The 25145-nt window shown below is 47.0% G+C and overlaps 2 protein-coding genes across 3 annotated transcripts in view; one reads left to right on the top strand and one right to left on the bottom strand.

The window, feature by feature from the left end:
* Nucleotides 1-12548, top strand: part of ST3GAL2 (ST3 beta-galactoside alpha-2,3-sialyltransferase 2) — a 33389-nt gene extending 20841 nt beyond the window's left edge. For both annotated transcript variants that reach the window (XM_035119597.3, XM_035119598.3), the window contains exons 3-7: nucleotides 2190-2383; nucleotides 4735-4914; nucleotides 5584-5629; nucleotides 6668-6787; nucleotides 8009-12548. In XM_035119597.3, the coding sequence (XP_034975488.1) occupies nucleotides 2190-2383; nucleotides 4735-4914; nucleotides 5584-5629; nucleotides 6668-6787; nucleotides 8009-8182 (714 nt within the window). In that variant the 3' untranslated portion in view covers nucleotides 8183-12548. The remainder of the gene's footprint in view (nucleotides 1-2189; nucleotides 2384-4734; nucleotides 4915-5583; nucleotides 5630-6667; nucleotides 6788-8008) is intronic.
* Nucleotides 12549-13759: 1211 nt separating this feature from the next.
* On the bottom strand, nucleotides 13760-23666 carry LOC118087183 (uncharacterized). The gene is made up of 6 exons (XM_035119599.3): nucleotides 23458-23666; nucleotides 20303-20363; nucleotides 19378-19565; nucleotides 18980-19138; nucleotides 15943-16053; nucleotides 13760-14017 (listed from the first exon to the last, which is right to left on the bottom strand). Exons 1-6 carry the CDS (start codon nucleotides 23602-23604, stop codon nucleotides 13904-13906), a joined length of 780 nt encoding a protein of 259 aa, XP_034975490.2. The 5' UTR covers nucleotides 23605-23666; the 3' UTR covers nucleotides 13760-13903.
* Between the last annotated feature and the right edge of the window lie 1479 nt (nucleotides 23667-25145).

Genomic DNA, 25145 nt, shown 5'->3' with positions numbered 1-25145 from the left:
TGCAGAGCTTTTTGCTGAGTGACTGAGGCTGGATTTGCTGCAGGGGCTGAACTTCTCACCTTTCTTAAAAGGCCCAGATTGGTGCTCTCATTGTGTAACTGCTAAGAAGAATAAGGAAGCAGCCGGCCAGCTGTTCCTTGCCTCTTGCCTTGCCATCTATCTCTTCCAGGAATGTTTCCCTCCCCAGCCTAGTGCCATCCTTTTGTCAGACTAGCTCAGTCGGTGGAGCTAGGGCCATGGGTTTGAGCCCCGCATTGAGCAAAATATTCCTGCATTGCAGGGGGTTGGACTAGAAGATGGCCCTTGTGGTCCCTTCCAGCTCTACAGTTCCTACTCCAGCCAGGAGTCGCTCTCCAGGGTCCTCAGCAGAGAAGGGCTTTTCCTAGTTCTACCTTTTAACTGGGGATTCGGAGGAGCCAGGTGAGGATACCTGGGGGGAAGGCACCATCCATCCTCTTAGCATCTCTGGCACTGGGAAGAGAAAGAGGCCATATGCAAGAACCACTTTCTGCCTTCCTGAGGATATGATGGCTGGTCCTTGCTGTGTAGTTTGGTCTGTCCCCCTTCGGCCACCTCTGCAGAGGAGAACGTTCTTCTTTTGAATTTAATATTTTGCAGGTAAACAACCAACCAAACAGAACAGGGTAACAACACAACCTATTCTTATGTCCTCAAGGGAGTCAAAACCATATCTCACCATTTGTTGTCCTCCAGAGAGATGTCACCAGTCCTGGGAATAGTCTTTCATTTCTTGTTTTTATCCAGAGTCAATGCTTCGGAGATTTAGTGAAGAACTTTCTTAGGGCCTGCTGCAGGAAAGGCTTGCCCCCAACCCCCCGCCCCACCCCACCCCACTGTTTCTTGTGTCCAGCAGAGTGTGGACATCTCATGCAGGGCAGAATTCCCAGGACCAAGAAGTACACAGTGCTCTATATTCTTCTTTGGCTTCTGTACATTTCTGAATATACAGCATCAGGAAATGCCATCTCACACTCTGCTTTTCAGCCTCCCATCTCTTGTAACACATCTCCTCCACTCCCCACTTCTTTATTTTTCAGTTTCAAAAAACACGTATAACAAGCAATCCCCATATAACCCCCAAGAAGCATTATGTGAATATACAAAGTAAATGCTACTGTCAAACAATAAGCAGGTTAGTACAATAGTTCATGGTTGATTATGGCAGTTAAGGGTCTTCTACTCTGTTTTAACAGATTGTCCCAGAGTAAGGCATCGGTAGCTGGTGGTGGGTGGACAACATTGCCCTTTCCATTGTACTAAATTAAACATCCACCTTTCATTCCACATTACAGTTCCTCTGGTCTTTGTCTTCCTGATCACTCTAAGATGTTTCTCCATGAGGATTATATCCCATAGTCTATCCCACCATGCCTCCAGAGTTAAGTTAGTATGGTAGCTGTTTTCTAATATTGTCTAATTGTATTTCTAGCTGCAGACATGAAAAAGATTAGTAGTAGGTTCTGAAATAATAAATTCTTATGGTCATCTGTAAACAGATTTAATAAAGCTAGCCTCGGATCAGGTTGTATCACCTGCCCTGTAATAGAATAAACTTCTTCAAAGACTAATTTCCAAAATAATTGGAAAACAGGTATGCATTCACACCACATAATGCAACACACCTTGACTCCTGAGGAAAGAGGCTTGTTAATACCCTGGATTGCATCTTGATGTTATATTTGTATGTTGCTCTTTCCCAAATATGCTTGAGCTAGTGCAGCGGCTCACATCAATTGTAGCCCCATCAAATTTCATTTTGTCAGAATAGCAAAAGCAATACAATATATATCTGAAATTCATAAAAGAAAATCACAGAAGCATATTTCATATCAGTGACACAGTGATAACAGCACTGAATACCAGGCCAAACTATCAATCACCTCTGCCTAATCCAATACAATTTGTATCACAAGAAGCGAATAATATTATTGTAAAGGGATCTCTGCTCCCTCTCAAGTCTTCAGCTCCTAGGATATGTTTGGGGGAAGCTTTGGTGTTAAGCTGGTCTGAGTCCAGTTTCAGAGCAAGGTGTAAATGTAGACAAAAGGCAGCATGTCCTTCTCCTACTCCCATGTGTGAAGGATTTAGTATACCACACTAACAGCTGGCTGCTTGGTGCCTGTGGGGTGTTCACTTTGGCCTCATGTTGCCCTCTCCTTTCCCTGCAGATGCTACAGCCACAGTTCAAGTCCCACAACCTGAACGAAGTCTTGGGGAAGCTCTTCCAGATTGTCCCTGGAGAGAACCCATACAGCTCCCAGAACTCACAACCGTGCCGCCGCTGTGCTGTGGTTGGCAACTCGGGCAACTTGCAAGGCTCTGGTTATGGCAGGGAAATCAATGGGCATGACTTCATCATGAGGTGAGTGACTGGGAGGGCCAGATCCCTCTGTGTCTTCTCTCCATCATTGCTGGGCTGGCTCTTGCATCAGAGAACAGCAGCCTGGCAAACATTGGGGATGAAGAAAGCAGCAGCAACAGCTAGTGCCACCTGCCTCTTCCACTCCAGTTTCTCTCCCTGCTGAGGAAGGAGGTTTGACTCCCAGCCCCTCTTGCCTGGCCAAGGGACCATCTGACTACTTGGCGATTCTATGTTCATCACCTTCAGCCACCCCACCAGCTGTCCAAGGAACAGATACCTGTGCTTGCGTTTAGTTGCTGCTGCCTGAAAGTTTCCAGAAGCTCTGCCAGCATTTGGGGTCTGTCACTGTGCAGACCATGCTTTGCAATTTGAAATAGTATGAACGTGTATCTGGATTGGCTGAAACAGGCCTAAAGTGGCTGAATCTTTTTCCCAGAGAAAGGCCTGGAAAGCTGGCATTTCAACTGGAAGCAAATAAAATAAACATTGATGAACTTGGGCAGCTGCTCTTGAGTCCCCTGAACTGGGTAGTTTTCCCTTGAATGCATGAGGTGGGGTGACCTATCACTCCGACAGGATTGCCTGCAGTGCAGAGTCAATTCAGTTCAAGCATAGGCAACCTTGGCTCTCCAGGTGTTTTGGAACTACAACTCCCATGATCCCTGACCACTGGCCCTGTTAGCTTGGGATCATGGGAGCTGTAGTTACAAAACATCTGGCCAGCCAAGGTTGCCTATGCCTGGTTCAGGTGTTTGGCTGCAGGTCAATATGGCATTTGGATGGTGTTGTCAAGTGGACACTTAGTTAATCGTATTCGTTCCTCCACCTCTTCTCTCCCACTTTCCTCCCAACTCCCCGCTCCTTTCATCTCATGGCTTTCTACAATTGCAGCGCAGGTGGCGCTGTGGGTTCAACCACAGAGCCTAGGGCTTGCCGATCAGAAGGTCGGCGGTTCGAATCCCCGCGACGGGGTGAGCTCCCATTGTTCGGTCCCAGCTCCTGCCAACCTAGCAATTCAAAGCACGTCAAACTGCAAGTAGATAAATAGGTACTGCTACAGCGGGAAGGTAAACGGCATTTCCGTGTGCTGCTCTGGTTCGCCAGAAGCAGCTTTGTCATGCTGGCCACATGACCTGGAAGCTGCACACCAACTCCCTCGGCCAATAACGCGAGATGAGCGCGGCAACCCCAGAGTCAGTCACGACTGGACCTAATGGTCAGGGGTCCCTTTACCTTTAGGTAGGGGGTCCTTGTGTTCTTGTACAGCACCTAGCACATATGAGATGCTTTTGCATATAACACGTAAGTGGTGTGGGGAACGAGAGTTCTCATTCTGAATCCAGCTGACTGTGGAAGAGCGGTGCCTTAGCAGTGTCTGCCCCACCACAGCACCCCTTTCGGGACTCTTTTTGCGGCTATAAGAGCTTCATCCTTCATCACCTTGCTGCCATCTAGTGGCAGATCTCTCAAAAGGCAGCTTGAGGTGAAGCATCCTGCAGGGTCCCTGGTGGACAGGGTTGCCAGCTGCCCTTAAAGAGCAGGTGTGGGATCCACATGTTTCTCTGCCCACTCTGGAATCACATCCTGGATGGGGCTTGGCTGCCTCCTGTGAAGCAATGCAGCCTCTCCTTTCTCAGTGAAGCAAAACCCACGGGTCTTTCTCCTTGGTTACTATTATTAGGCCTAATGTTGTGATTTTGCCTAACTTGGCAACTGGTGGGTGATCCAGGACTGAGCTGAAAAGCTTTGCTCCCTTCAGTGTTTGTTGGAGATGGGAGAGACTGAGTTCTGTTGCTGTTTGCATTTGAGGAGAGCCAGAGTCAGAAGTGTGGATGTTTTCATCAGAATTGCCCCTGGTCATCACTTGTTTGATTTACTCCCATCCGGATGTCAGTACAGGACTCTATTTACAAAAACATCTAGGCACAGGAATAGCATTTTTCCTTGTGCCATCAAAATGTTGAATCTGTAGTTGTGGGCGGAAGGGAGGCCAGTTGGTGGTATGCGTCTTTTCACTGTGCTGTTGTATTGTGGGAGGAATACTGTTTGTATGAGGTACGTTTTATCTTTACATTGCAATGAAGTCGAAGCAAAATTCCAAGTATGGTTGATACTTGGCCAATAAATTATTCTATTCTGCAAATAGTTACAAAGGCACTGTGATTCTTCACTGTATGTTGTTATCACTGCAATGTAAAAGTTGTGCAAGCACACACCCCCACCCTCAAAATAATATTTTAGTGTTCAGAGGCTGGATTGAGCTGCCACACACACCCTTTTGTAATAATGAAATGCTCCAGACCACAACTTCAGCAAATGCTTCTCCCTGTTCCCCTATTCTTTCCCTGCAGGATGAACCAGGCCCCTACAGTGGGCTTTGAGGCAGATGTTGGGAGTAGGACAACTCATCACTTCATGTACCCAGAAAGTGCCAAGAACCTGCCTGCCAACGTTAGCTTTGTTCTTGTGCCCTTCAAAGCCCTGGACCTGCTGTGGATGGCAAGCGCCTTGTCGACGGGCCAGATCCGATTGTACGTATCCTGCATTGCAGGGAGTTAAGCTTGGATGACCCTTTGGATACCCTCCAATGCCACAATTCCATGATTTTATCCCACCCAGTGAGGAAAAGATGGGCAGCCCTGGCCAACAGGCACCATGTCATTGCCTGGGGACGAGTAATTCCCATTCCTGTGCCTTCAACCCTTTCTGGACCTTTTCCAAAAGATGGCTGTCTTAGGTAGCATGCTGGTCCCACCCATTATTATTTTCCAGTGTATGGTTAAATGTTTGAAAGCAAAAAAGTTGCTTCCAGGGTGTAAGCAGAACAGACAGTCCACACTTGAATGTTGTACACAAAATGAGGGGTGCAACATACATAAAGGTATGCTCTGCTACCTGTATGTGAAAGTTCACGTTTTGTGACAGCCAAGAGTGGCGGTAATGAAGGAAAGAAGAGAATTGTGTTCTCTCTGTAAAACTCCAGAGCTGCTTGGTTCAATTTCAGGTTTGTCCAGCCCCCAAATTTTCACTGTGTCTGTTGGCCCCTCCATGCCCCCCCCTTCCTTTAAGAGTTAATATGGGGATGTGACAGAAAGAGGGAAGGGAGGGCAGAGGGGGCAATTGAGCAGAGCATCTTTTTAGCAAGAGGGGGGCGAGGAACATCTCATTCACATTATTTCTCCCTTCTGCTTCTCTCATAGCACTTATGCGCCCGTGAAGCCTTTCCTTCGGGTGGACAAAGACAAGGTAAGTCTGGCCTTCATGGAGGAGAGGGAAGGGATTCTCTGAAAATATCCATGTTGGCTTCATCTGCATGGGTATTTTCTAAATTCTCATCTCTCTTAAGATAACTTGAGAAGCAAGTATTTTGTTTTTTCGGGGGTTGGTTGGTTCTACTAAAAATACAAACATACTACAGTCATACCTCGGGTTATGGCCGCTTCAGGTTGCGTGCTTTCGGGTTGCCTCCCACACGGATCATGTTCACAACCCGAGCATCCACTGTACAGTGGAACCTCGGTTTATGAACACCTTGGTTTACAAATTTTCGGTTTACGAACGCTGTGGACCCATCTGGAACGGATTAATTCACTTTCCATTACTTTCAATGGGAAAGTTTGCTTCAGTTTATGAACACTTCAGTTTATGAACAGACTTCCGGAACCAATTACACCCATGCTTCAGGTTAAGTACGCTTCAGGTTGAGTACTCCACGGACCCGTCTGGAACGGATTAATCCACTTTCCATTACTTTCAATGGGAAAGTTCGCTTCAGTTTATGAACACTTCAGTTTAAGTACTCCACGGACCGTCTGGAACGGATTAATCCACTTTCCATTACTTTCAATGGGAAAGTTCGCTTCAGTTTATGAACGCTTCAGTTTATGAACAGACTTCCGGAACCAATTGTGTTCATAAACCGAGGTACCACTGTATATGCATTACTATACACATACACACTCCAGGTTTCCTAAGGTAATCAGATACATTTTTAAAAATGGAAGTCGCTCTGCAGCACGAAGGGCAACTGAGCACCAGGCAACATCAATGGGTCCAGGATTACCCCCAAGCTGCTTATGTACTCCTTCAGAGGGTGTGTAACCCCATCAAGAGCAGGCAACTTCCCAGCCACCCGGTCTAGGGAACCATCCACTAACAGTGCCTCAGCCTTTTCCTCTGGACTGTGTGGACTGAGATTGAAATACTCAATGGCCATGTGGAGGGGCTTCCCACAGAGAAAGCACTGCCTGTTGTGATGTTGTCTTCTGTGATTTGTGTCCTTAGGTTCAAATCTACAACCCAGCTTTCTTCAAATACATCCATGACCGATGGACAGAGCACCACGGACGCTACCCTTCCACGGGGATGCTGGTCCTGTTCTTTGCCTTGCACGTTTGTGATGAGGTGGGTTCTTAAGTAGCTGGAGAGGCTTCCCAGCTTGTAAACAGAGATTTCATGTTGCAGAGGGAGGGCCAGCGCCTGGAATTTGGCAGGCTCCTCTGGTCTATTTAACAGACTGGATGCATGTGTGTGTGTGTGGGTGGGTGGGTGTGGGTGTGTACGTGTGCCTGTGTGTGTTTTAAAGGGGAGGCAAGAGAGACAGAATGTAAAAAGGTGGGTCACAGTTCACAATCACTCAGCACAGAGATTCAACACAAAGCAGGACCATGGACAGGTCTGCCAGTTTTACTTAATTATACGGTAGTACATTAATTCACACACACACACACGGACATAATAATAAAATATGCTGTATATTGAAAGATAGAAGAGATTATAACCAAACAACCTGATGGGGACCAACAATGCTAGGTGTCTTCTATGGCTGTATCCACACTGGGACATCTGTGTGTATGTGGGTTGCTCATTCCATGTGTGCATCTGTGCAACTTCATCCACACATGAACGCATTTAAAGTTATGCGTCTAAAATCTGTCTTAGTGTTTCCCATCCACGTTAGTTGACAGTGTTGATGGATAGTATTTGTCTTCCATGTTGCAGTCCTCTTCCACCTTATGTTCTGGAAACATGAGGCCCATTGTGGGCATGTGCACAGATAATCTTAAAAAGGAAAAAAACAATTTAATGTTGAAATACAAGTTTCCTAATATGCCAGATTTGCACAAAAGAGCAGTGAAAAAAAATGAATGTGCCCATTTGGCTCCAAGCTGGGCAAGTGTGTGGAGCCCCTCCCATGAAAGGCCTGCCACTTCCTCTCCTCCCGTTGTTGTTGTTAGAATTTATATACTGCCCTATATCCAGAGGTCTCAGGGCGTTTCACAGAATAAAATCAAGACATAAAACCACAACACACACACACACACACACACACACACACACACACCAATAACCCCCCCCCCAAAAAAAACATTTTAAAGGGCATAGGATGTAAATCAGATTAACCAAAGGCCTGATTGAAAAGGAACATTTTTTGCCTGGCGCCAAAAGGTGTACAGTATGTATAATGATACGGTGAAGCCAGCTTTGCAAAGTTTGGAAGCCATTTACACCTACAGTGCCCCCCTGCCACTCCATTGTCTCTTAGCGGGTAATCCCACTGAGTTTCAATTCAGTGGATGTTTCCCTTGCTGACAAGGACCCTCTCTTTTCTTTCCCTGGCTATAGGTGAACGTTTTTGGGTTTGGGGCAGACAGCCGTGGCAACTGGCACCATTACTGGGAAAACAATCGCTATGCAGGAGAGTTCCGAAAAACTGGGGTGCATGATGCTGATTTTGAAGCCCATATCCTTGATATTCTGGAGAAGACAAACAAGATTGATGTTTATCGTGGTAACTGACCCCTCCAGGCTGCTGTGTTCCAGCACTGACTTGGTGACTGGCCTGCAGGGGATGATGGGCCAGGTGGCTACCTGTAGGGCCTGGGCTGAGCACTGGGTTTCCCCTGAACCCATCAAGATGGACCCTGGGAAAACTGCACCCCAGGGAGACCCCAGAGAGCAAATGAGGTACACTGTTTCTGAAAGCAATTGCAGCAGAAAGATACTCTCAAAGGGGAGTGAAGGAAGTGTGTGTGTTTTGTTGTTCCTCTCCCCTCAAATCAAGAGGATTTTCAAATAGAACAAATCAAGTTTTGAGTACGTAGCACAGGCTTCCCCACCTGGTGGCTAAAAGGAGATACATTGCTGCACATTTTCTTTCTTTGAATGAAGATTAAAAAGTAGGAAGGGGTGCACAAAAGCAGCCAAAGGAGGAGGAAATCTACCTGGTGGCTGGCCAGGTTTGGCTGCTCTTTGACCAGTTCTCAGAGGTCTGCCATTCTGAGTCTGCTGGGAAGCCTGGACACTGACTGGTTGCTAAGAGCGACACACTGCAAGGCTGCCCCAGAAGCTGCAACTGGAAGAAGCCCTTACAATCCAGAGAGGCTCCGCTGTTTTTATTTTTTTTTAAAAGCAAATGAACAATCAACTTTCCTTTGCTAAATGGCACTTCTCGTTTCCCACTTTTGTCCAGGGAAGATTCTTTTTTGTGTGTCTTCATTTTGTACAATCAGGTTTAAAATGCAGAGAGCAGCTGGATTGTATTTGTTGTTGTTACAATCAAGTAAACTCTGGAAGATTTTGCTTGCGGAAGCCAAGTCTGGGAGGTGCGGTGCCTACGGAAGACTCTGTCGTTCGGCACCCTGACTCTGGTGGGTGGTTATGGACACAGGCGGTTTTCAGGGAGCCAGTGCCACTAGGGACAGGCACTGCCCCCTTGTGCTAGAACCTAAGGGGAACCCATGCCAAAGCCACCCGAATTTCAGACCTGGTGACTTCTACCTTTCTCTACCATTCATGGCTGTAATCAAGTTGACCGCCATCTTGGGTTTGGGTGAGCAGGAGGTTCCCTCTCATGGCAAACCGTTTCTTGTGATCTCAGAGCAGGGTGCCTGCATGTGTTTGCCTACTCTACCTCCACCTTTCTGCCCCACCCTTTTACTCAAATTGTTTCAATGATTGGGGGGGAGCCAGGGAAGTGGCCCCCAGTCTGAAAGGACTGGCCAGCTCCCTCCAGTTAGTCCGAACCTTGGCTGAAAGAACTGCTTGCTGCCCCACGACCAAGACTCCCTGCCATTGGACTGATTTGTGTAGCTAAGTCCCTCCAGATTGCAGCAGAGAGAGAGAGAGAGATGGTTTGGAAGGGTGGAAGAGCACCAGGCTGCATTGTTGGAGGGTAGCAAGCTAGCTGGAGGGCAGAGTAGGAGGAGCCAATTTCCTTCTTGTTGGGTTTGCTCTCTTGCCCTAGAAGCTAGGCTGGTGGAAAGTAGCATAGCATGTGGAGAGCTGCCTAGTTTCAGGGTTTGTTTGTTTCCCTTTTCTCAGAATCATATTCAGATGCAGCAGGGGTTCCTGCTGGTGAGCAGAAAGTCGGGGCAGGTGAGCCATGCTACTCAGGAACATGTCCTTCAGGAAAGGAATCTGGTGTTCGGTTCAGCTGCCTTTGGGCAATTGAAGAGGACTGGCTGGCAACTTGTCAGCCCTCTAGACCTAATGTTTTCCATTCCTGAAGGCTTCCAGGATTTAACCAACACAGGTATTGCACACAGGTATTAATTAATGCTTTGCTGTTGGGCCATGGGCGAATTCTGCTGAAATGTTTTATAACCACTGAAAGGAGCAGGCAGATTTGTCCTTTGAACGGAGCCCTGTGGCATCCTCACTTCGCACTGTCCATGGGTTTGCACTGGCCTCGCCTTTTAGTTGGGGGCAGGAGGCTTAGGAAGTTGGGCTACATTACATTACTTGACCTTGGAAGGGAGGAGAGCAGGGGCGAAGGCAAAGCTAAAGGACTTCCCTCTTGTTTGGGCATCAGGGATTTGTGGGTATGCAGGCCAAGACCCCAGGCACCAGCCCGCCCTTTTCTCTGCCCTTCAAAACTGCAATCATGCCAAACAGTATTGAATAAGTATTTCTTTTAAAAAAAAAAGATGAGTTGTGTAGGAGGGAGCAGCCCCAAAGGGGACCAATCCTAATTCCTTGTGGCAACAGTGACTTAACTGCACAGCCTAGAAAACCCTGTTTCTTCCTCTTTCCTCCTGTACCTCCCCCACCCTGTTTACATGCCTCTCAAGAGGGTTGTGTGTGTTGAGGGAGTAGAGCATATTAGAGGGTTGTGTGTGTTGAGGGAGTAGAGCACATTAGAGACCAGAGAGATGTTCTTTGTTTGAACTGCAAAGTCTTCTGCTAATGAGCTTCTGCTGCCATCTGGATGCTGAGAGGCAGCAGGACTGGCCTTCCAGCTGCTGTGTATGGTCAGAGCAAAAGAGAGCAAGTCTGTCTCTAGAAGAGCATCAAACAGCCATGTACTTCTAGGGGGGGCAGCCATCCAAGCACCACCCTCCAGGGGTTTGAGACTCCTCCAAGCCAGTACTGCCTCATGCTGCTGTGGCTGAGAGTCTAAAACCCCTGGAAGGCACATCTGGTTGGGCAAGGAAGTCTGGAGCCTGCCAGCTGGCTGAGGGAGCAGGCAGTCCACCTGTTCTTTTTTCTTCTTCTTTCCAATACTTTCCTAAAATCTCTGGGCACTTTTTGGGGGGGGCGGTGTGTGGGGGATAAATTTTGAGCATCAAAGAGTGCCTTGACTTGCCCTGCTGGCTCCCTTGGACTCTTTCCACTCCCTGGTGGTTTTGTCTGCTATGTGTTTGCCTTTTTCTCTCTGTCTCTCCCTTCCTGCTGCTCTGTGTGGAGAGGCTTTGCCTGGGCGAAAGAGCCAGCTTGGAACAAGGCTAGGGCCTGCCTGGCTCTCAGCAGCACCTACATGGCTGCTTTTTGGTGGGAGTGATGGGACAATCTTTCCAGGCCACTCCACCTCTGGGTCTTCAGAGCAGCAAATATTCCTCATCTCACTCTGTCACTTGGAACTGGAAATCTTCCCCACCCCCTCCCTCTGCCTCTTTTGTGGATGGCTTGAAGAAATCTCTTCTGCCTCTTCAGCAGCCTGGTCACTTAATGCCTGCAGGAGACAAAGCTGGTAGGTTGTGATGGGTGACTATATCCAGGTAGAACTTGTATGGCAGAGCATGAAATGTTGGGCAACCTTGACCGGATCCTGCCTTACCACTTGCCTTCTCCTTTGGACCATCTCTGATCCAAAGATAAAAGCTCCTCCCCAGGAATGCATTCTACATTGCCGACAGTGAGCTGTGGACTGGCAGGATCAGAGTTCCGATTGTGTAAGTGGCCAAGTGAATGTTCAAAGTTTGAAAGATTCTTTAAGATGCTCATGCTGGGCATCTCTGTTGGCTGAACCCAGGTTTCTCCCCCCCCCCCACACACCTTCAGTGAGGTAATTTCCACTTGACTTTACGGTAGTTTTGCCACCTGGTCAAAGAGTCCTGCATCTCTGAGCCACCCTCCCCTGGCTCCTACAAATGAGCTGCCAGCTGGACACGGGGCCAGCTCATCCATAGGACAGGGCAAATGGTTGTTCCTGGACTGGATCATTTGCAAGGGAGCTTCCCACTGCGGCTGTGACACAATTCCTTTCTCCACGGTAGCTGACCTTCAGTCCCCAGCCAGCAATTTTGCTGAATAACCGGGGTGGGGGGTGGGGAGGGGGGAACTTTAGAACTACAGGGAACAAACCTCTGCCATTTCAGAGCTGGCAGTGGCTGAGTTGGACGATGTATGCGGTGGCTGCTGGCAAACCCCAGGACGGTTTCTCAAACCGGCAAAATGGTCTGGGTAGAGGTTGCAGGTGTGAGAGGTGTGCCCCATGCGTCTTAAGGGAAGGAAAAGTCTGGAGAAGGCCTTGTGCTTTCCCCAGTGTGATCAGAAGGACTCCTGCTTAAATCCCCCTTCTGCTTCCTGAGCTCCACAGACTGGGGTAGACTTGGAGGCCTGGACCTTCAGCTCCCACCCATGGCCCAAGCCCCAAGCCTGACTTCCTTTCTCTTCCTCTGAATGGAAGTTCTGCCTGCCCCCCCCCATCCCTTCTGCCTTGGGCTGCCTCTGTAGACAAATCTCTTATAAGCAGCTACTTATAAACTAAGGAAATCATGGATCCAAAGCTGTTTGCCCTCCTTTTCTAGCCTACACTTCACTTTATCAGTATTACATGCAGTTCTGCTGCCTCAGTTTGTACTTTTTGACTTCACATGCCACAGTTGGAAGAAACTGGATTTATTTTGTGTTCTGTTGTACAAAATAAAATCTGTACCTTTTTCCTTCTGCTGATTTCTGCAATGGCTGCGTGGGTGGAGTTTCCCCCCCTTTTCCTTTCTATGTTTGTGTTTCTGGCCCCCTAAGTATCTCCCAACCCAGGTTATCAGCCATCACCTGGGGGTAGGGAGCAGCGAGGCGGCCTCTCAGGCTGCACTCAGTGAGCTGACCTTCATCTTCATGGATGAAGGTGGTGATGGTGGCAGGTGATGGTATAGCAGAAGTCATTAAAAAAACAACCCCACACATCTCCTAATCTTGGAAGGGCATCCCAAAATTGTCTCTTAATAGATACTGCTGGATCCAGAGGTATAAGAAGTATTAGAATTGGCTTATTTCATGTACTTTCCTTAAATTTGAACTGAGTTTTTTTATTGAAACACAGAATGTAATTCTGCAATCTCAGCTCTTGTTTGTGACTTCCTGGCTCCAATGAGCCCCCAATGAGCCCCCACCCCCCCAATACTTGGGCCCCATCTGCACTACACATTTAAAGCACTATGCTGCTGCTTCAAACAATCTTAGCTTCCCCCCAAAGAATCCTAGGAACTGGAGTTTGTTAAGGGTGCTGACAGTTGCAAGGAAGCCCCTAGTCCCCTACCAGAGGTACAGTTCCCAGAGCACCCTGGGAAGACCCTCTTCAAGAGAGCCCTACAGTTGCCACCAAGGATTGGCGTATTCTTCATTTACCACCTCAGGCCTTCTGTGGGCATACAGTGCCAAGGACAGGGTCTCACTGATGAGAGAACCCCCCTGTCCTCATTGAGAGACAGGCGTGCCACTTTCCCTCCACACAACGGCTTCTAGGCTTAGTTTCTTCTGCCTCAGGTGAAATTTTTGAAGGATGCTCTGAGAGGTCACTGGACAAAAGAGGAGCCTTTGAAGAATAACTCATTTCTTCCACCACAATAAATCTTCCTGAGTTTCAGGTGCCACAAGACCCTATTTAGGGTGTGTATTTAACATTATTATGCACTTCTTGGTGTTCTAGCACGTACGAATGGGACTTTTAAAAATTGTTTTCAAAATTAGATATAGTTACCTGGCTTTAAGACTTAAGAACTTCAGCCATCTCTACTCTAGGTCAAGATTTTACCAGTTTTTTTTGGGGGGGGCCTTTCATATAGGTGAGAGGTTGGGCAGTTTTGTAGCTGGCTTTAGCGATTTGCCAGCGAAGGAGACAGCACCCAGAAGGTCAGCAGACTACTACCAAAGTCTAATCCAAGAGCTCCTTTTATTGCTTTGCACCCTGAGTAGCTGAAGACCCCAAACTGTGGCTCTTCCCATCTCCTGTGTGAATCTGGCATGCCCCTCAGGATTTCTGGAAGGCCCTCAACTTCTGCCTTTGTATCTTCTTCCTCACCAAGGGACAGTTTTTCCTTCCCAGTCTAAAAAGGTTCCGTTGTCCTGGGCAGAGAGGCGGGAAAGCACTTGGATGATCCCTCTTGTGCTGGAGGCCACACTCAAGACTCCCTGGAACAAAAAAAGCGACATCATGCTGCATTATTAAGTGGCCAAAAGCTGCCATCTGTTCTACCACCAGCTCCACACAGGTTCCTGGCATTCGCAGAAGCAAGGCTGGCACCTCCTGGGGATGTGCCTGCTGCAAGAATCTGATTTGACTGACAAAGAAGCCTTCCTTCAGGAGTGCCAGCCCACCGCCCTGGGCATGCTGGAGCAGACTTGCCAGGCAAAGGATGTGGGGGTGAAGGGCTGCAAATGGGATTTGAGGGGACGGGAGCTGAAGTCTGGGATGTGGCACCACACCAGTCTGGGTGGAGGGCATGGAATTATTGAGACTGGTGGAAGGAGGCGCCTTGGGAAATTTGGGTGTGCCCCCCCCCAAAAAAATGCAAGCTAAACTTTGCTTCAAGGTATAAACTGAGCCCAATTTCAGCTTCCCTCTGCTTGGGAACTGGTAGGAGGGAGACGCTTGAAGTAGGCCTTGCTGCACCACTGCTTCTCAGAAAGAAGCTGTGTTTCACCCCTGGCTCTTACAGCTCCTTCCTCTGATACATGAACTTGCCTAGTTGGACTGGGAGAGACCCTGCCGTACGTTTCCATGGGGCTGCAGCACAGCCCTGCTCCCCTTGGTCACAATGACTCCCCAGAGCCCTCGCAAAACAGCCCAACTCCACATGGTTCCCTGCTTGTGTTCCTGGTGGTATAGGAGAAAGTGTCCGACCATTTGGCCATAATGAATAAGTAAAGAAGTTGGAGTTCTTGACTGAAGATCCCACAGAAATAGTAGAAAGGCAAGAACTCAGGCCACCGTAGTAATGTATGACAGGGCCCTGTTTTGACAATTCTTCAGCAAGTAGACTTAAGAGTCAACGTGTACAGGTAGATCAAATATCAGTTCTTGCCTTTCTACTATTTCTGTGTGTTCCTGGTGGGGCAGAGGAAGAGGGCAGTCGGCAGCCCTTTTGGCTTTGTTTCATGTGGAAAGGAAATGCCCCACCCACTCCTGGTTCTGGCTCTACCCAGTACCACCCTCTGGCCCCTGACACATGACTCTATGGGAAAGTGGCCCTCAACAGGCCATCTCCTCCCCCCTCCTACTTGCCTCCTTCCTGAGTCATGGGATGCCTCCACCCTTCCCTGCTTTATGCTGCCTGTGGGTGTTAACCAGATGCCATTCTGGTTGGGCAGCATTTCTTAAGTCAGTCCGTAGGTGTCAACAGCAACTACAGGCGATGTTAGTGAGCACACCAGGGAAACCAGAAGACCAGCTCCTTGATTGCATTAATGATGAACCTGAATTTTGCATTAATGATGAACCTGAATTTTTGTCCCAACTCTCACCTCAGCCTCATCCCACGGAGACATTTGCATCGTGGAATCTGACCAGCAGGTCCCAAAACGCTGTCGTGGGCGGGTGGGGGGGGGGACGAAAGGTCCACTCTAAAGGTGCTCAGAGGGCACCGCTGCATGGAAGCCGTGCAGGCTGCGTTTTCCCCTGCTGCCGTTGAGCTGGATGAGGCTGACCTCATCTGTGACCTCCTGCCAGTGACTCTGCAGTCCAGGCAAGTAAGGATGATCACGTGTGGGCGCTGCTCTCACTTATTTAATATTCCATAAGTGCCTCTTTCCAAGCTCCCACAACAACTTAACTGGTCTGTATGTGAAAGCTTGTGCCTTTTTCATCCCATGGGTTCACAAGGCTTCCCCTGACTCAGGGTTGTAGAATTCACTCCCCTCCCCTTCCTGTGCATCCTCTCTGCGACCTTAGAGTAGCGAAGTCCAGGAGGGTCTGAGCTCCCTGCAGGCACATCAAAATCCACCCTATATCGTTGCTCAGAAGTGGGCCCTGAGGATTCTTCTTCGGGGGTGGTCAGGCTGAAATCCACAGCACCATGTCGTCCCCCCCCCCCATTATCACTTGGGCTGGTGCCTACCTGCTCTACTCCAAGTTGGGTCTTCACTCCTCCAGGGTGGATAGAGACACACAGGATCCCATAGGGGCCATACCCAAGAGATTGGCAGCGCATTAGCATGTTCAGAGCTGCCTGCAGAGGAAGAAGCACAGTCAATTGGGACCTGTTGGTTCAAGGGATGCCTAGCCAAGTGTGAGGCTGCAAGAGGGGGTTACGTTGTTGCCTGCTTTCATGCCCTGGCTGGTTCCAGCCGTCTACAAGCATATTGTGGCTCTCAGGCCATGGAGTGCCTATCCCATCAGTGCCTGACAGAACCATCCATGGCCTGGAAGGGTGGTTGGGCAGCTCTGCGGGAGATTTGTAGTCAAATCCAATAATACATATTGCTGCTGGTTTGCATGTGGAGGGGTTAAGACCATAGAGCTGTATTGCCAATAATCCAACTCAGACCATAGAAACATAATTAGTAGAGATGACTCTGTGTGGTGTCATTTCCCCTCCTCTCCAGGAGGGAAGAAGCAAAAGTATTTTCTGTCCTCTCCCCCTCCTCACTCTCACTCTTTTCAACCAGCCACGAAGGAGGACCTGCCTCTGATCACTCCTGAGGCTGTAAACACATTGTACCTGCCTTTGGTTCTAATGCTGTTGCTGCTAAGGATGAATGCTTGACTGTGAGTAAAATATATGTTTTAAACTTCCTTTTCGGTCTGTAGCCACTTTCTTTGATAAACGTGGTAACTGTTATAAGAATTTTAAGAACTTACATATATAAAATAAATGTTCCGAAATCTACCAAGCAAACAAACACACACACACACACACACACACACACATATCACATGTCTGAAGCCACAGAAAAAGTCCTGAAACCATTTTGTCCCTCCCAAATTGACCTCAAATATTTCTCTGCAAGATCGAAGGAAATGGGAAGAAGAAGAAGAGAAGAAGAGTTTAGATTTGATATCCTGCTTTATCACTACCCGAAGGAGTCTCAAAGCAGCTAACAATCTCCTTTCCCTTCGTCCCCCACAACAGACACCCTGTGAGGTGGGTGGGGCTGAGAGACTTCAAAGAAGTGTGACTAGACCAAGGTCACCCAGCAGCTGCATGTGGAGGAGCGGAGACGCGAACCCGCTTCCCCAGATTACGAGTCTACCGCTCTTAACCACTACACCACACTCCCCGTTGTCTCTTTGCTCACAAATCCTGTCTTAAGGGCACATTTAAGATATGAATAGGGTGAGCCTGTGACCTGGATTTAGGTAGTTATCGTCACAAAAGAATAGCCAGGCTCTCCAGGTAAACCCCTTGAACAACCAGGTATACTCATCAACAGGTTTCCTGCCGGCCCCTTCTCCTATGTATGATCTTTCTGGGAGTGGTCTTGAGCTCCAGAGCGGGGAATTTCAAAAGTCTATATAGGAGTTCTCAGTCCCTCCTGCCTCCAGCGTGTGGTTGTGAGCACCCTGTTGCAACAGTTAATAAAGATCAGGCTTACTAGCGGCTTTGCTTCTCAATATTCTCTGGGTAGCTTCTGTTATTTTCTCCTACCGATAGAGAACCTACAAAAGGTCTAGCTTGTCTAACTATAATGACACCAATATGCAACTCAACAAGGAAAAAACATCTAAACAGGCGTGGCTGCTGGCTACTTCCCTCCGGAGATCCCATCCTGCGAACAAATAAAATGTTTGCATAATCATTATCAAAGCCATAACACCTATTGTCCTACTGAAGTCCTCACATAGGAAAACCTGTCAACCTTTGTACTTACCTGATTGCTCCCTGTAACTTGTTTCTTCCCGCCCTATTCCTGTCATTTGGTAATATTGGGAAAGAAAAACTATAAAAGTCGGGGGAAATCCTTTGTTCTGGGTTCTTCGCTCCGTCTAGCTACGTGAGAGGGGAACCGCTGTTGCAACAGCTTTTTATTTTGTCTTAGAATAAATCGCCTTGCTTTTTAGGAAGTCCTGGTGTGGTCTCTGTCATTTCGCTGTCAGTAAGAGCTCCTAATTTGTACCTCTTACTGAGGTTCTTGGACTCCTCCTGGGTCAGAACCCTTGCTTCTCTGGGTCTTCAATGCCCCCCCCCCAAATTCCTATAACACAAGCCAGGCAGGAGTTTCGGTTGCCCAGATTCTGGGGGCGAGGAAGGACTGGTGATCCAGCATGCACCAGGCCATTTGCCAGGAGGAGCCACCAGTCCTCCAGTGATCCCAGGGTCTGGAAATAACTGGAGTTCCAGCGGGGCTAACCAGAGGAAGCAAAGCTCGATCGGGCCGGCCTTAAACAACCAGTCAAGAGATCCCTGGATCGCCAGGAACAGCGCACGCAGAAGTGAGTATGAGAGAGAAAATGGGGAATTAAGGAAACCAGGGTAGTGGGCGAACTAACCACAGCAACTAAAAATCTTCTCTATCTTTACTGTCCAGTAACAAAGGGGAAAGATCAGCCTAATGCTTTCAATTAAACTGCATAAGATGGGATATAAACTCTGTTCAGCCCTGCACTTTTAAGCACAAGTGGTAAGCTGATCCTTTTGTCTGTTAAACTCCCCCCCCCCGGTGGGTCTGTAGGGGGATAAAATATAGTTAATTATAGTCCCTCATCTACCTAATAAAACCTTTCAAGCTCTTTGCCTTCCATGAGGCTGCTAAAGAAAACCCTGTGTGCCCTGAGCAAAAGTAGAACTGATGGATCCCAGGCCCAGGGAACACCCATCTCACCCAGCTCCCAGTTGGCCTGAGAGGACTCTGCCATTCTCTGCATTTTATATCATTTATTTGCTTTAGCGTTTTGAAATTGTAATTGACCTTAGGCACCTATAAATACATCAAATAAATAAACCTATGTGTCCTCATAGACAGTACAGTGTGCCTCAGATTCACCCTGTGCCCCAATCATTCTCTCCATTTTACCATCTCTCTCTCTCTCTCTCTCTCTCTCTCTCTCTCTCTCTCTCTCTCTCTCTCTCTCTCTCTCTCTCCTCCCCACTTCCTCCAGCAGTGATACTCCCGGGCTCCTTAGCACGAGTCCAGCCTCTCCCCCTCCTTTCCCACCTTGCTGCAGCGGTAGCTGACGTCTTGCTTCCACTCCCACCCGTCAACGAGTGAGATGGAGCCATAGCTGCTCGACATGTTGATCACGGCGGCTTTGCTGCAGCTCATCCCGCTGTGCGTGCTTTTCTGAGCCGCCATTTTGAGCAAAGGCAAGAAGGCCTGTAAAGGGAGAGAGAAGCAGCACCCATCATCCATTGTTGTGCTTCACCCTATAGGCCCCCACCCATCTCATTCTCTCTCCTGCTAAGAAGCCTCAATTCTTTCCTCCATTCTTTTAAGATTAGCTGGAGACCGGCTTCCTGCCGCTTCCTCTCAGTGGGAAGAGGCCCACAGCTGGAGAACTGGCTTATGGGTAGGACAAGTGGCCTTGCAAGGGTTTTAACCAACTCTCTCCTCACCTGACACACCAGCATGGGCCCAGTCGTGTTGGTGGCATATACGGACAACATGTTCTGGGCGTTCTCGGAGCTCAGAGTTGTTTCACAAGCGATGGCGGCATTATTTATGAGCAGGTTGAGACCACAACCTGCCACATGCTCTTCCACTTTCTTGGCAGCTTCCTTGATGCTGTGAGGATCTGTGACATCTAAATCAACAGAGGAATTTAACAAGTTTGGCAGCTGCTGCCACTCTGCCCCTTCCTGTGGCAAAAAGCAAAATATTTCTGTGGTAATTCTGCAATTGTGGAGAATCAGGGTAGGTTAAGGAGAGTGGCAAAGGTATACAGGTGCGAACTGAATTCAAATCTCTCTTTGGCCACTGTCTCTTGCCTTAGCAGGTGGCGCTGTGAGGTGGAGGTGTGAGCCTCCTGGGCTTGCTGATTGGAAGGTCGATGGTTTGAATTCCTGCAACCAGGTGAGCTCCCATTGCTCTGTCCCAGCTCCTGCCAACCTAGCAGTTTGAAAACACACGAGTGCAAGTAGATAAATGGGTACCGCTGCAGCGGGAAGGTAAACGGCGTTACTGTGCACTCTGGCTTCCGTCACGGTGTTCCGTTGTGCCAGAAGTGGTTTAGACATGCCAGCTGCATGACCCAGAAAGCGTCTGTGGACAAACGCCGGCTCCCTCTGCCTGAAAGCGAGATGAGCACCTCACCCCATTGTCGCCTTTGACTGGACTTAACCGTCCAGGGGTCCTTTACCTTTTTTTTACCTAACCCTAGCCTACCTCAGAGCATTGTGAAGATTAAAGATGGGAATTGTTATCTGCTACCTGCGTTCTTTGGAAGAGGTGGAGGAATTAGGAAAGACGAAGAGCAACAACAAATGGGTTGCCAGTGGAAAGGGCAGTGCAAGACTATCATAGGTCATGGTGGGTACATACCTAGTTGAAGTAGAACAAGAGTTGAGACGTTTGAATACCTGCGAGCCAGTTCCTTTAATACCTGGAGAAAGAGAAATCAGTTTGAGAAAACAGGCAAGTTTACATGCTAGTCCCTAAGCAAGCGCTTGCTCCAAAATTCAAAAGCAACTGGGCTATGGCTTGGGGGGGAGGGGGAGAGATAAATGGAATCCCTACACAGGTGGGGCAAGCACCTGTTATATCAGGCCCAGTTTCAAAGTCACATTTTCTCCTACCCCCTGCCCCAGCTTCCATAATATGTATATTATTATAATTATTATAATATTTTATTTTATAATAATTTTATGAGTTTTCAATTACAATCCAATAATAGCCTCATTATAACAATATCAATTTATAATACAGTTATTAATATCAATTCAAATACTGAATTATATAATTTAGATAAGGCGGCCCCCCCACGTGCTAGAATTGATGGCTTGATTATTTGCTTTATTTCTGCATTCCAAAATCTTAATCATTTGCATTACATTCCAGCCATAATAATAATCCCCTATACAACAACTGCAATATTAATAACTTCTATTCGTGTTGACACTTTAAATGATTTATAAAACAACAAGTGAGGAACTCAAACTATATCCTTCCTGTGTGTGGCAATTATTCTGTCTGTGGTGGTTCTTCCTATCCTTGTAAGATGTTATGTTTTTCTTTCCCCCGGTTGTTGCTGTTATCCATCATGCCTTGGGCGGAGCTGATATCCCATTGTTTCTTTAAAAAAAAAATCTCCATTGCTCTGTCCTGTGCTTCATTGTTTTGCAACTTTAACAACAGATGCAAAAAACACTCTGTCCCAGTAAATAATCTGTTGTCACCATTATTATTTTTCTCAGCCTGGGGCAAAGAACAGTCTGTTGAACTGCAGATAAACTCAATAAAGAACTTTATCAGTTCCTTGGCAGTTCACACACTCCTTTCATCCTTCCATCCAACTGAAGATAAATGAGTAATTACACTTCCTATTAAATTAAATTCTAAGTCCTCTTAGCGTTATTCAGTTCACTCCATTAGTAATAAAGGATGGGGAAGAGTCAGCTCTAAGCTTCCATCATAAACCTTTTGTAAAATAGAGCTTCCCTCCCTTTTTTTTCTTTTTCACACACACAGTTCCGTTTAATGTTATATTCCATATCTATAATTTGTGATCTAATCTTTTCTAGCACGCGCCTGTACTTTAGTCCAATAAAACTCTACTTAACAGGGCTTGCTGATCAGAAGGTCGGCGGTTTGAATCCCCGCGACGGGGTGAGCTCCCGTGCTCTGTCCCAGCTCCTGCCCACCTAGCAGTTCGAAAGCACGTCAAAGTGCAAGTAGATAAATAGGTACCACTACAGCGGGAAGGTAAACGGCGTTTCCATGTGCTGTTCTGGTTCGCTAGAAGCGGCTTTGTCATGCTGGCCACATGACCTGGAAGCTGTACGCCGGCTCCCTCGGCCAATAATGCGAGATGAGCGCGCAACCCCAGAGTCGGTCACGACTAGACCTAATGGTCAGGGGTCCCTTTACCTTTTTAACAGGAGAACACCTGCTTCTTAATGGCAGTGTTGGTGGATTTTCAACAGACGAAGTGCTTTTGCACTCAGCGCCTCTCTGCTTCCTGCAATCCATGCTAGAGTGAGAGCCAGGTACCAAGGCAAACTGCGAGTAAAGCCCGTTTCCCCCCCCATTCCCTGGGGGGAATCTGCAAGGATAATTACCCTCACTCATCATTGTTTTTCCTTTGCCAATGATCTCCCGCTGTCGTGGGTCTGCCTCCATTAAGGCAGACCAGAACCATTATTATTATTATTATTATTATTATTATTATTATTATTATTATTATTATATTTACATTTGTATACTGCCCTTCACCTGCAGATCTCAGGGTGCTTCACAACATAAAAAAATATGAAAGCACAAAATACAATATACAATATAAAAGCACAAAATAAAAAGTACAAAACCACCAAACAATAACCCCACCCCTCCCACAAACACATTTAAAAGGGGTTTAAGATGCTAATCAGCTAAAAAGGTAAAGGTAAAGGACCCCTGACAGTTGTCCAGTCGCAGACGACTCTGGGGTTGTGGCGCTCATCTCGCTTTACAGGCCGAGGGAGCCAGCGTTTGTCCACAGACAGTTTTTCCGGGTCATGTGGCCAGCATGATTAAGTCGCTTCTGGCGCAATGGAACACCAAAACCAGAGTAGCGCACGGAAAAGCTGTTTACCCTTCCGCCAGAGTGGTACCTATTTATCTACTTGCACTTTTTGGCATGCTCTCGAACTGCTAGGTTGGCAGGAGCCGGGACCAAGCAACGGGAACTCACCATGTCGCAGGGAAAGTTCTGCATGGGGTCACAGGTGGCAGCTGTTTAGTCTGCTCCCTGAACAGCCACTTTCTACTACAAATTTGCAGAGTTTTGGAATGGAAAGGGACAGTGGCTTTGCTGGTTTAGAAGTGCACCCATCACTGGCTCCACTTTAACTTCTAACTTTTAACCAATACAACACAAAACACTTCAGTACTTAGCTCAGCCAACACAAAATGCTTTTGAACCAAATGCAGATAAATGCTGTATATATTAATTAACAGAATTAACAGAATTAATTAACAGAATAAACAGTACAAGCAGTGTAGTCTGGTACAAAATGAATGCAACGCAGGAAAATGGTTATTTGGTATATCTTCAAGAATGCACATGCAACACCCACCCATTGGAAGATTTCAAAACCATTCCATTCAAAAATGCCCAGAGTTCAGTGGTTAGAGCCACTGGTTTGCATGCAGAAAGTCCCAGGTTCAATTCCCAATGTCATCTCCTGGAAGAGCTGGAAGAGACTCCCAAGCCTGAAACTCAGGAGAGCCATTACTGCCAGTGTAGACAACACTGGCTCTCTGCCTGCTTGAACCCTGATTTCATTAATTTACTCCCCTGAAAGTAATTTACTCTACTGAAGGAGCCTTCTGAAATCTCCTGGCTCTTGGCCCTCCCTGGTGTCAATTGGAGTCAGGTTGGCTCCCACCTAGGCTTCTCTGTATTCTTACCCAGATACTCAAGGGGAATAATGGATGGATATTTCAGCCAGCAGATTGGCCAATGTCCAACTGTTTCATCCCAATCCTCAGGTGCTCACCTGTCCTTCGGGTCCATCTGGATGCCGGCAGGTGGCAAAGATGAGCTGAGGTGGATATGGCAGCTGGAGAAATTGCTCCACCAAACCCAGGCCAATCCCCCGGTCGCTTCCTGTCAACAACATGCTCTGAATTCTGAAATCTTCCATGTTGTCTGTCCGTCTGTCTGTGTGCCTCTCTCTCCTCTGACTGGAGGAACCTGGGTGGAGTGGAGATATAAGAGACACTGCCCATCTTCAGCTGATATTAATGGTTATGCAAGTTTGCAAAATGTAAATTAAGTTGTCACAGCACCAGAGTAATCACACACGAGCAGCTTTAATTTCAGCAACAAGGAACTATTTAAAATGATGCATAACCTCAATGTGTCAAGTTCAGGTGTGACCTGAATGATGTTGAGACATTTGAAAAATAGGTCTGATCACACCATCTTCCCTGAAAAGCATTAGCAGTGGGTGTTTGATTATGATGTTGACGATGACTTGATCAGTTTGGAGAGCTCTTGTTGCAATTCATAGAACAGGCATCCCCAAACTGTGGCCCTCCAGATGTTTTGGCCTACAACTCCCATGAGCTAACAGGACCAGTGGTCAGGGATGATGGGAATTGTAGTCCAAAACATCCGGAGGGCCTAAGTTTGGGGATGCCTGTCATAGCATCATAGAATTGGAAGGGATCCTAAGGGTCATCTAGTCCAAACCCCTACAATGTCGGAATCTCAACTATAGTATCTATGACAGATGGCCATCCAATCTCTGCTTAAAAACATCCAAGGAAGGCGAGTCCACGACCTCACAAGTGAGTCTGTCCCACTGTCAAACAGCTCTTACTGTCAGAAAGTGCTTCCTTTTTTTTTTATTTAAAATGATCTTTATTGAAATTCTTTAAAAAACAACATATAGAAAAAATAAAATGTAGAAAGCAAATATAACAAACATGACAAAGAAAAAACCTAGGAATTAAACAAAGCAAATCAAACAATAATATCAACACAAGAATTGCCGCAAATGAAAAATAATATCTAACTTAAAATAACCTGACATAACGTAACGTAAAATATCATAACAATTATAACATAACATAACGTAACTTAATATAACTTAACATAACAAACACAATTTAATAAAAGAAAAAGAGAAAAAAAGAAAAGAGAAGAGAAAAAAGACATGTTTAAACAAATATTGCATTGCGCATTGTTAAAATCTGTTGTCCCCCCACCCTTCCCCCCTCCACCATGTCGTGACTTCCAACCTCTCCTATATTCTGACTTAAATTACTCTGATAATCCGCATACACCTATCTGATTTAATTTGATTTCATGATATTGTACCCCTCATAAATCCGCTATCAGTTGCGCTTTTTCCACTTGTTTTTGTAAATAGGTCTTGAGTGGTTTCCACTCTTCTCCTGCTTTTTCTTCGCTTAGACCTTTAGATATCCCAACTTTAATTGCTACATTTTGAGAATTTATTAATTTGGTCAACCACTCTTCTTTGCTTGGTGTTTTTTCACTTTTCCAATTTTTAGCGACTAAGAGTCTGCCCGCTGTGGTCGCATGCATTAGCACGCATCTGTCTTTTGGTTTTATTTCTTCCTTCAACATACTCAAGAGGAAGATTTCAGGTTCTTTTTTAAAGGAGTATTTAACTATTTTTTTTAATTCTTTATATATCTCATCCCAGAACTTCTT

Source organism: Zootoca vivipara, chromosome 6 (assembly GCF_965207765.1).
Source record: "Zootoca vivipara chromosome 6, rZooViv2.hap1.1, whole genome shotgun sequence".
Lineage (NCBI taxonomy): Eukaryota > Metazoa > Chordata > Lepidosauria > Squamata > Lacertidae > Zootoca > Zootoca vivipara.
Note: the sequence above shows the minus strand (reverse complement) of the source record. Positions and strands in the feature narration are given on the sequence as shown.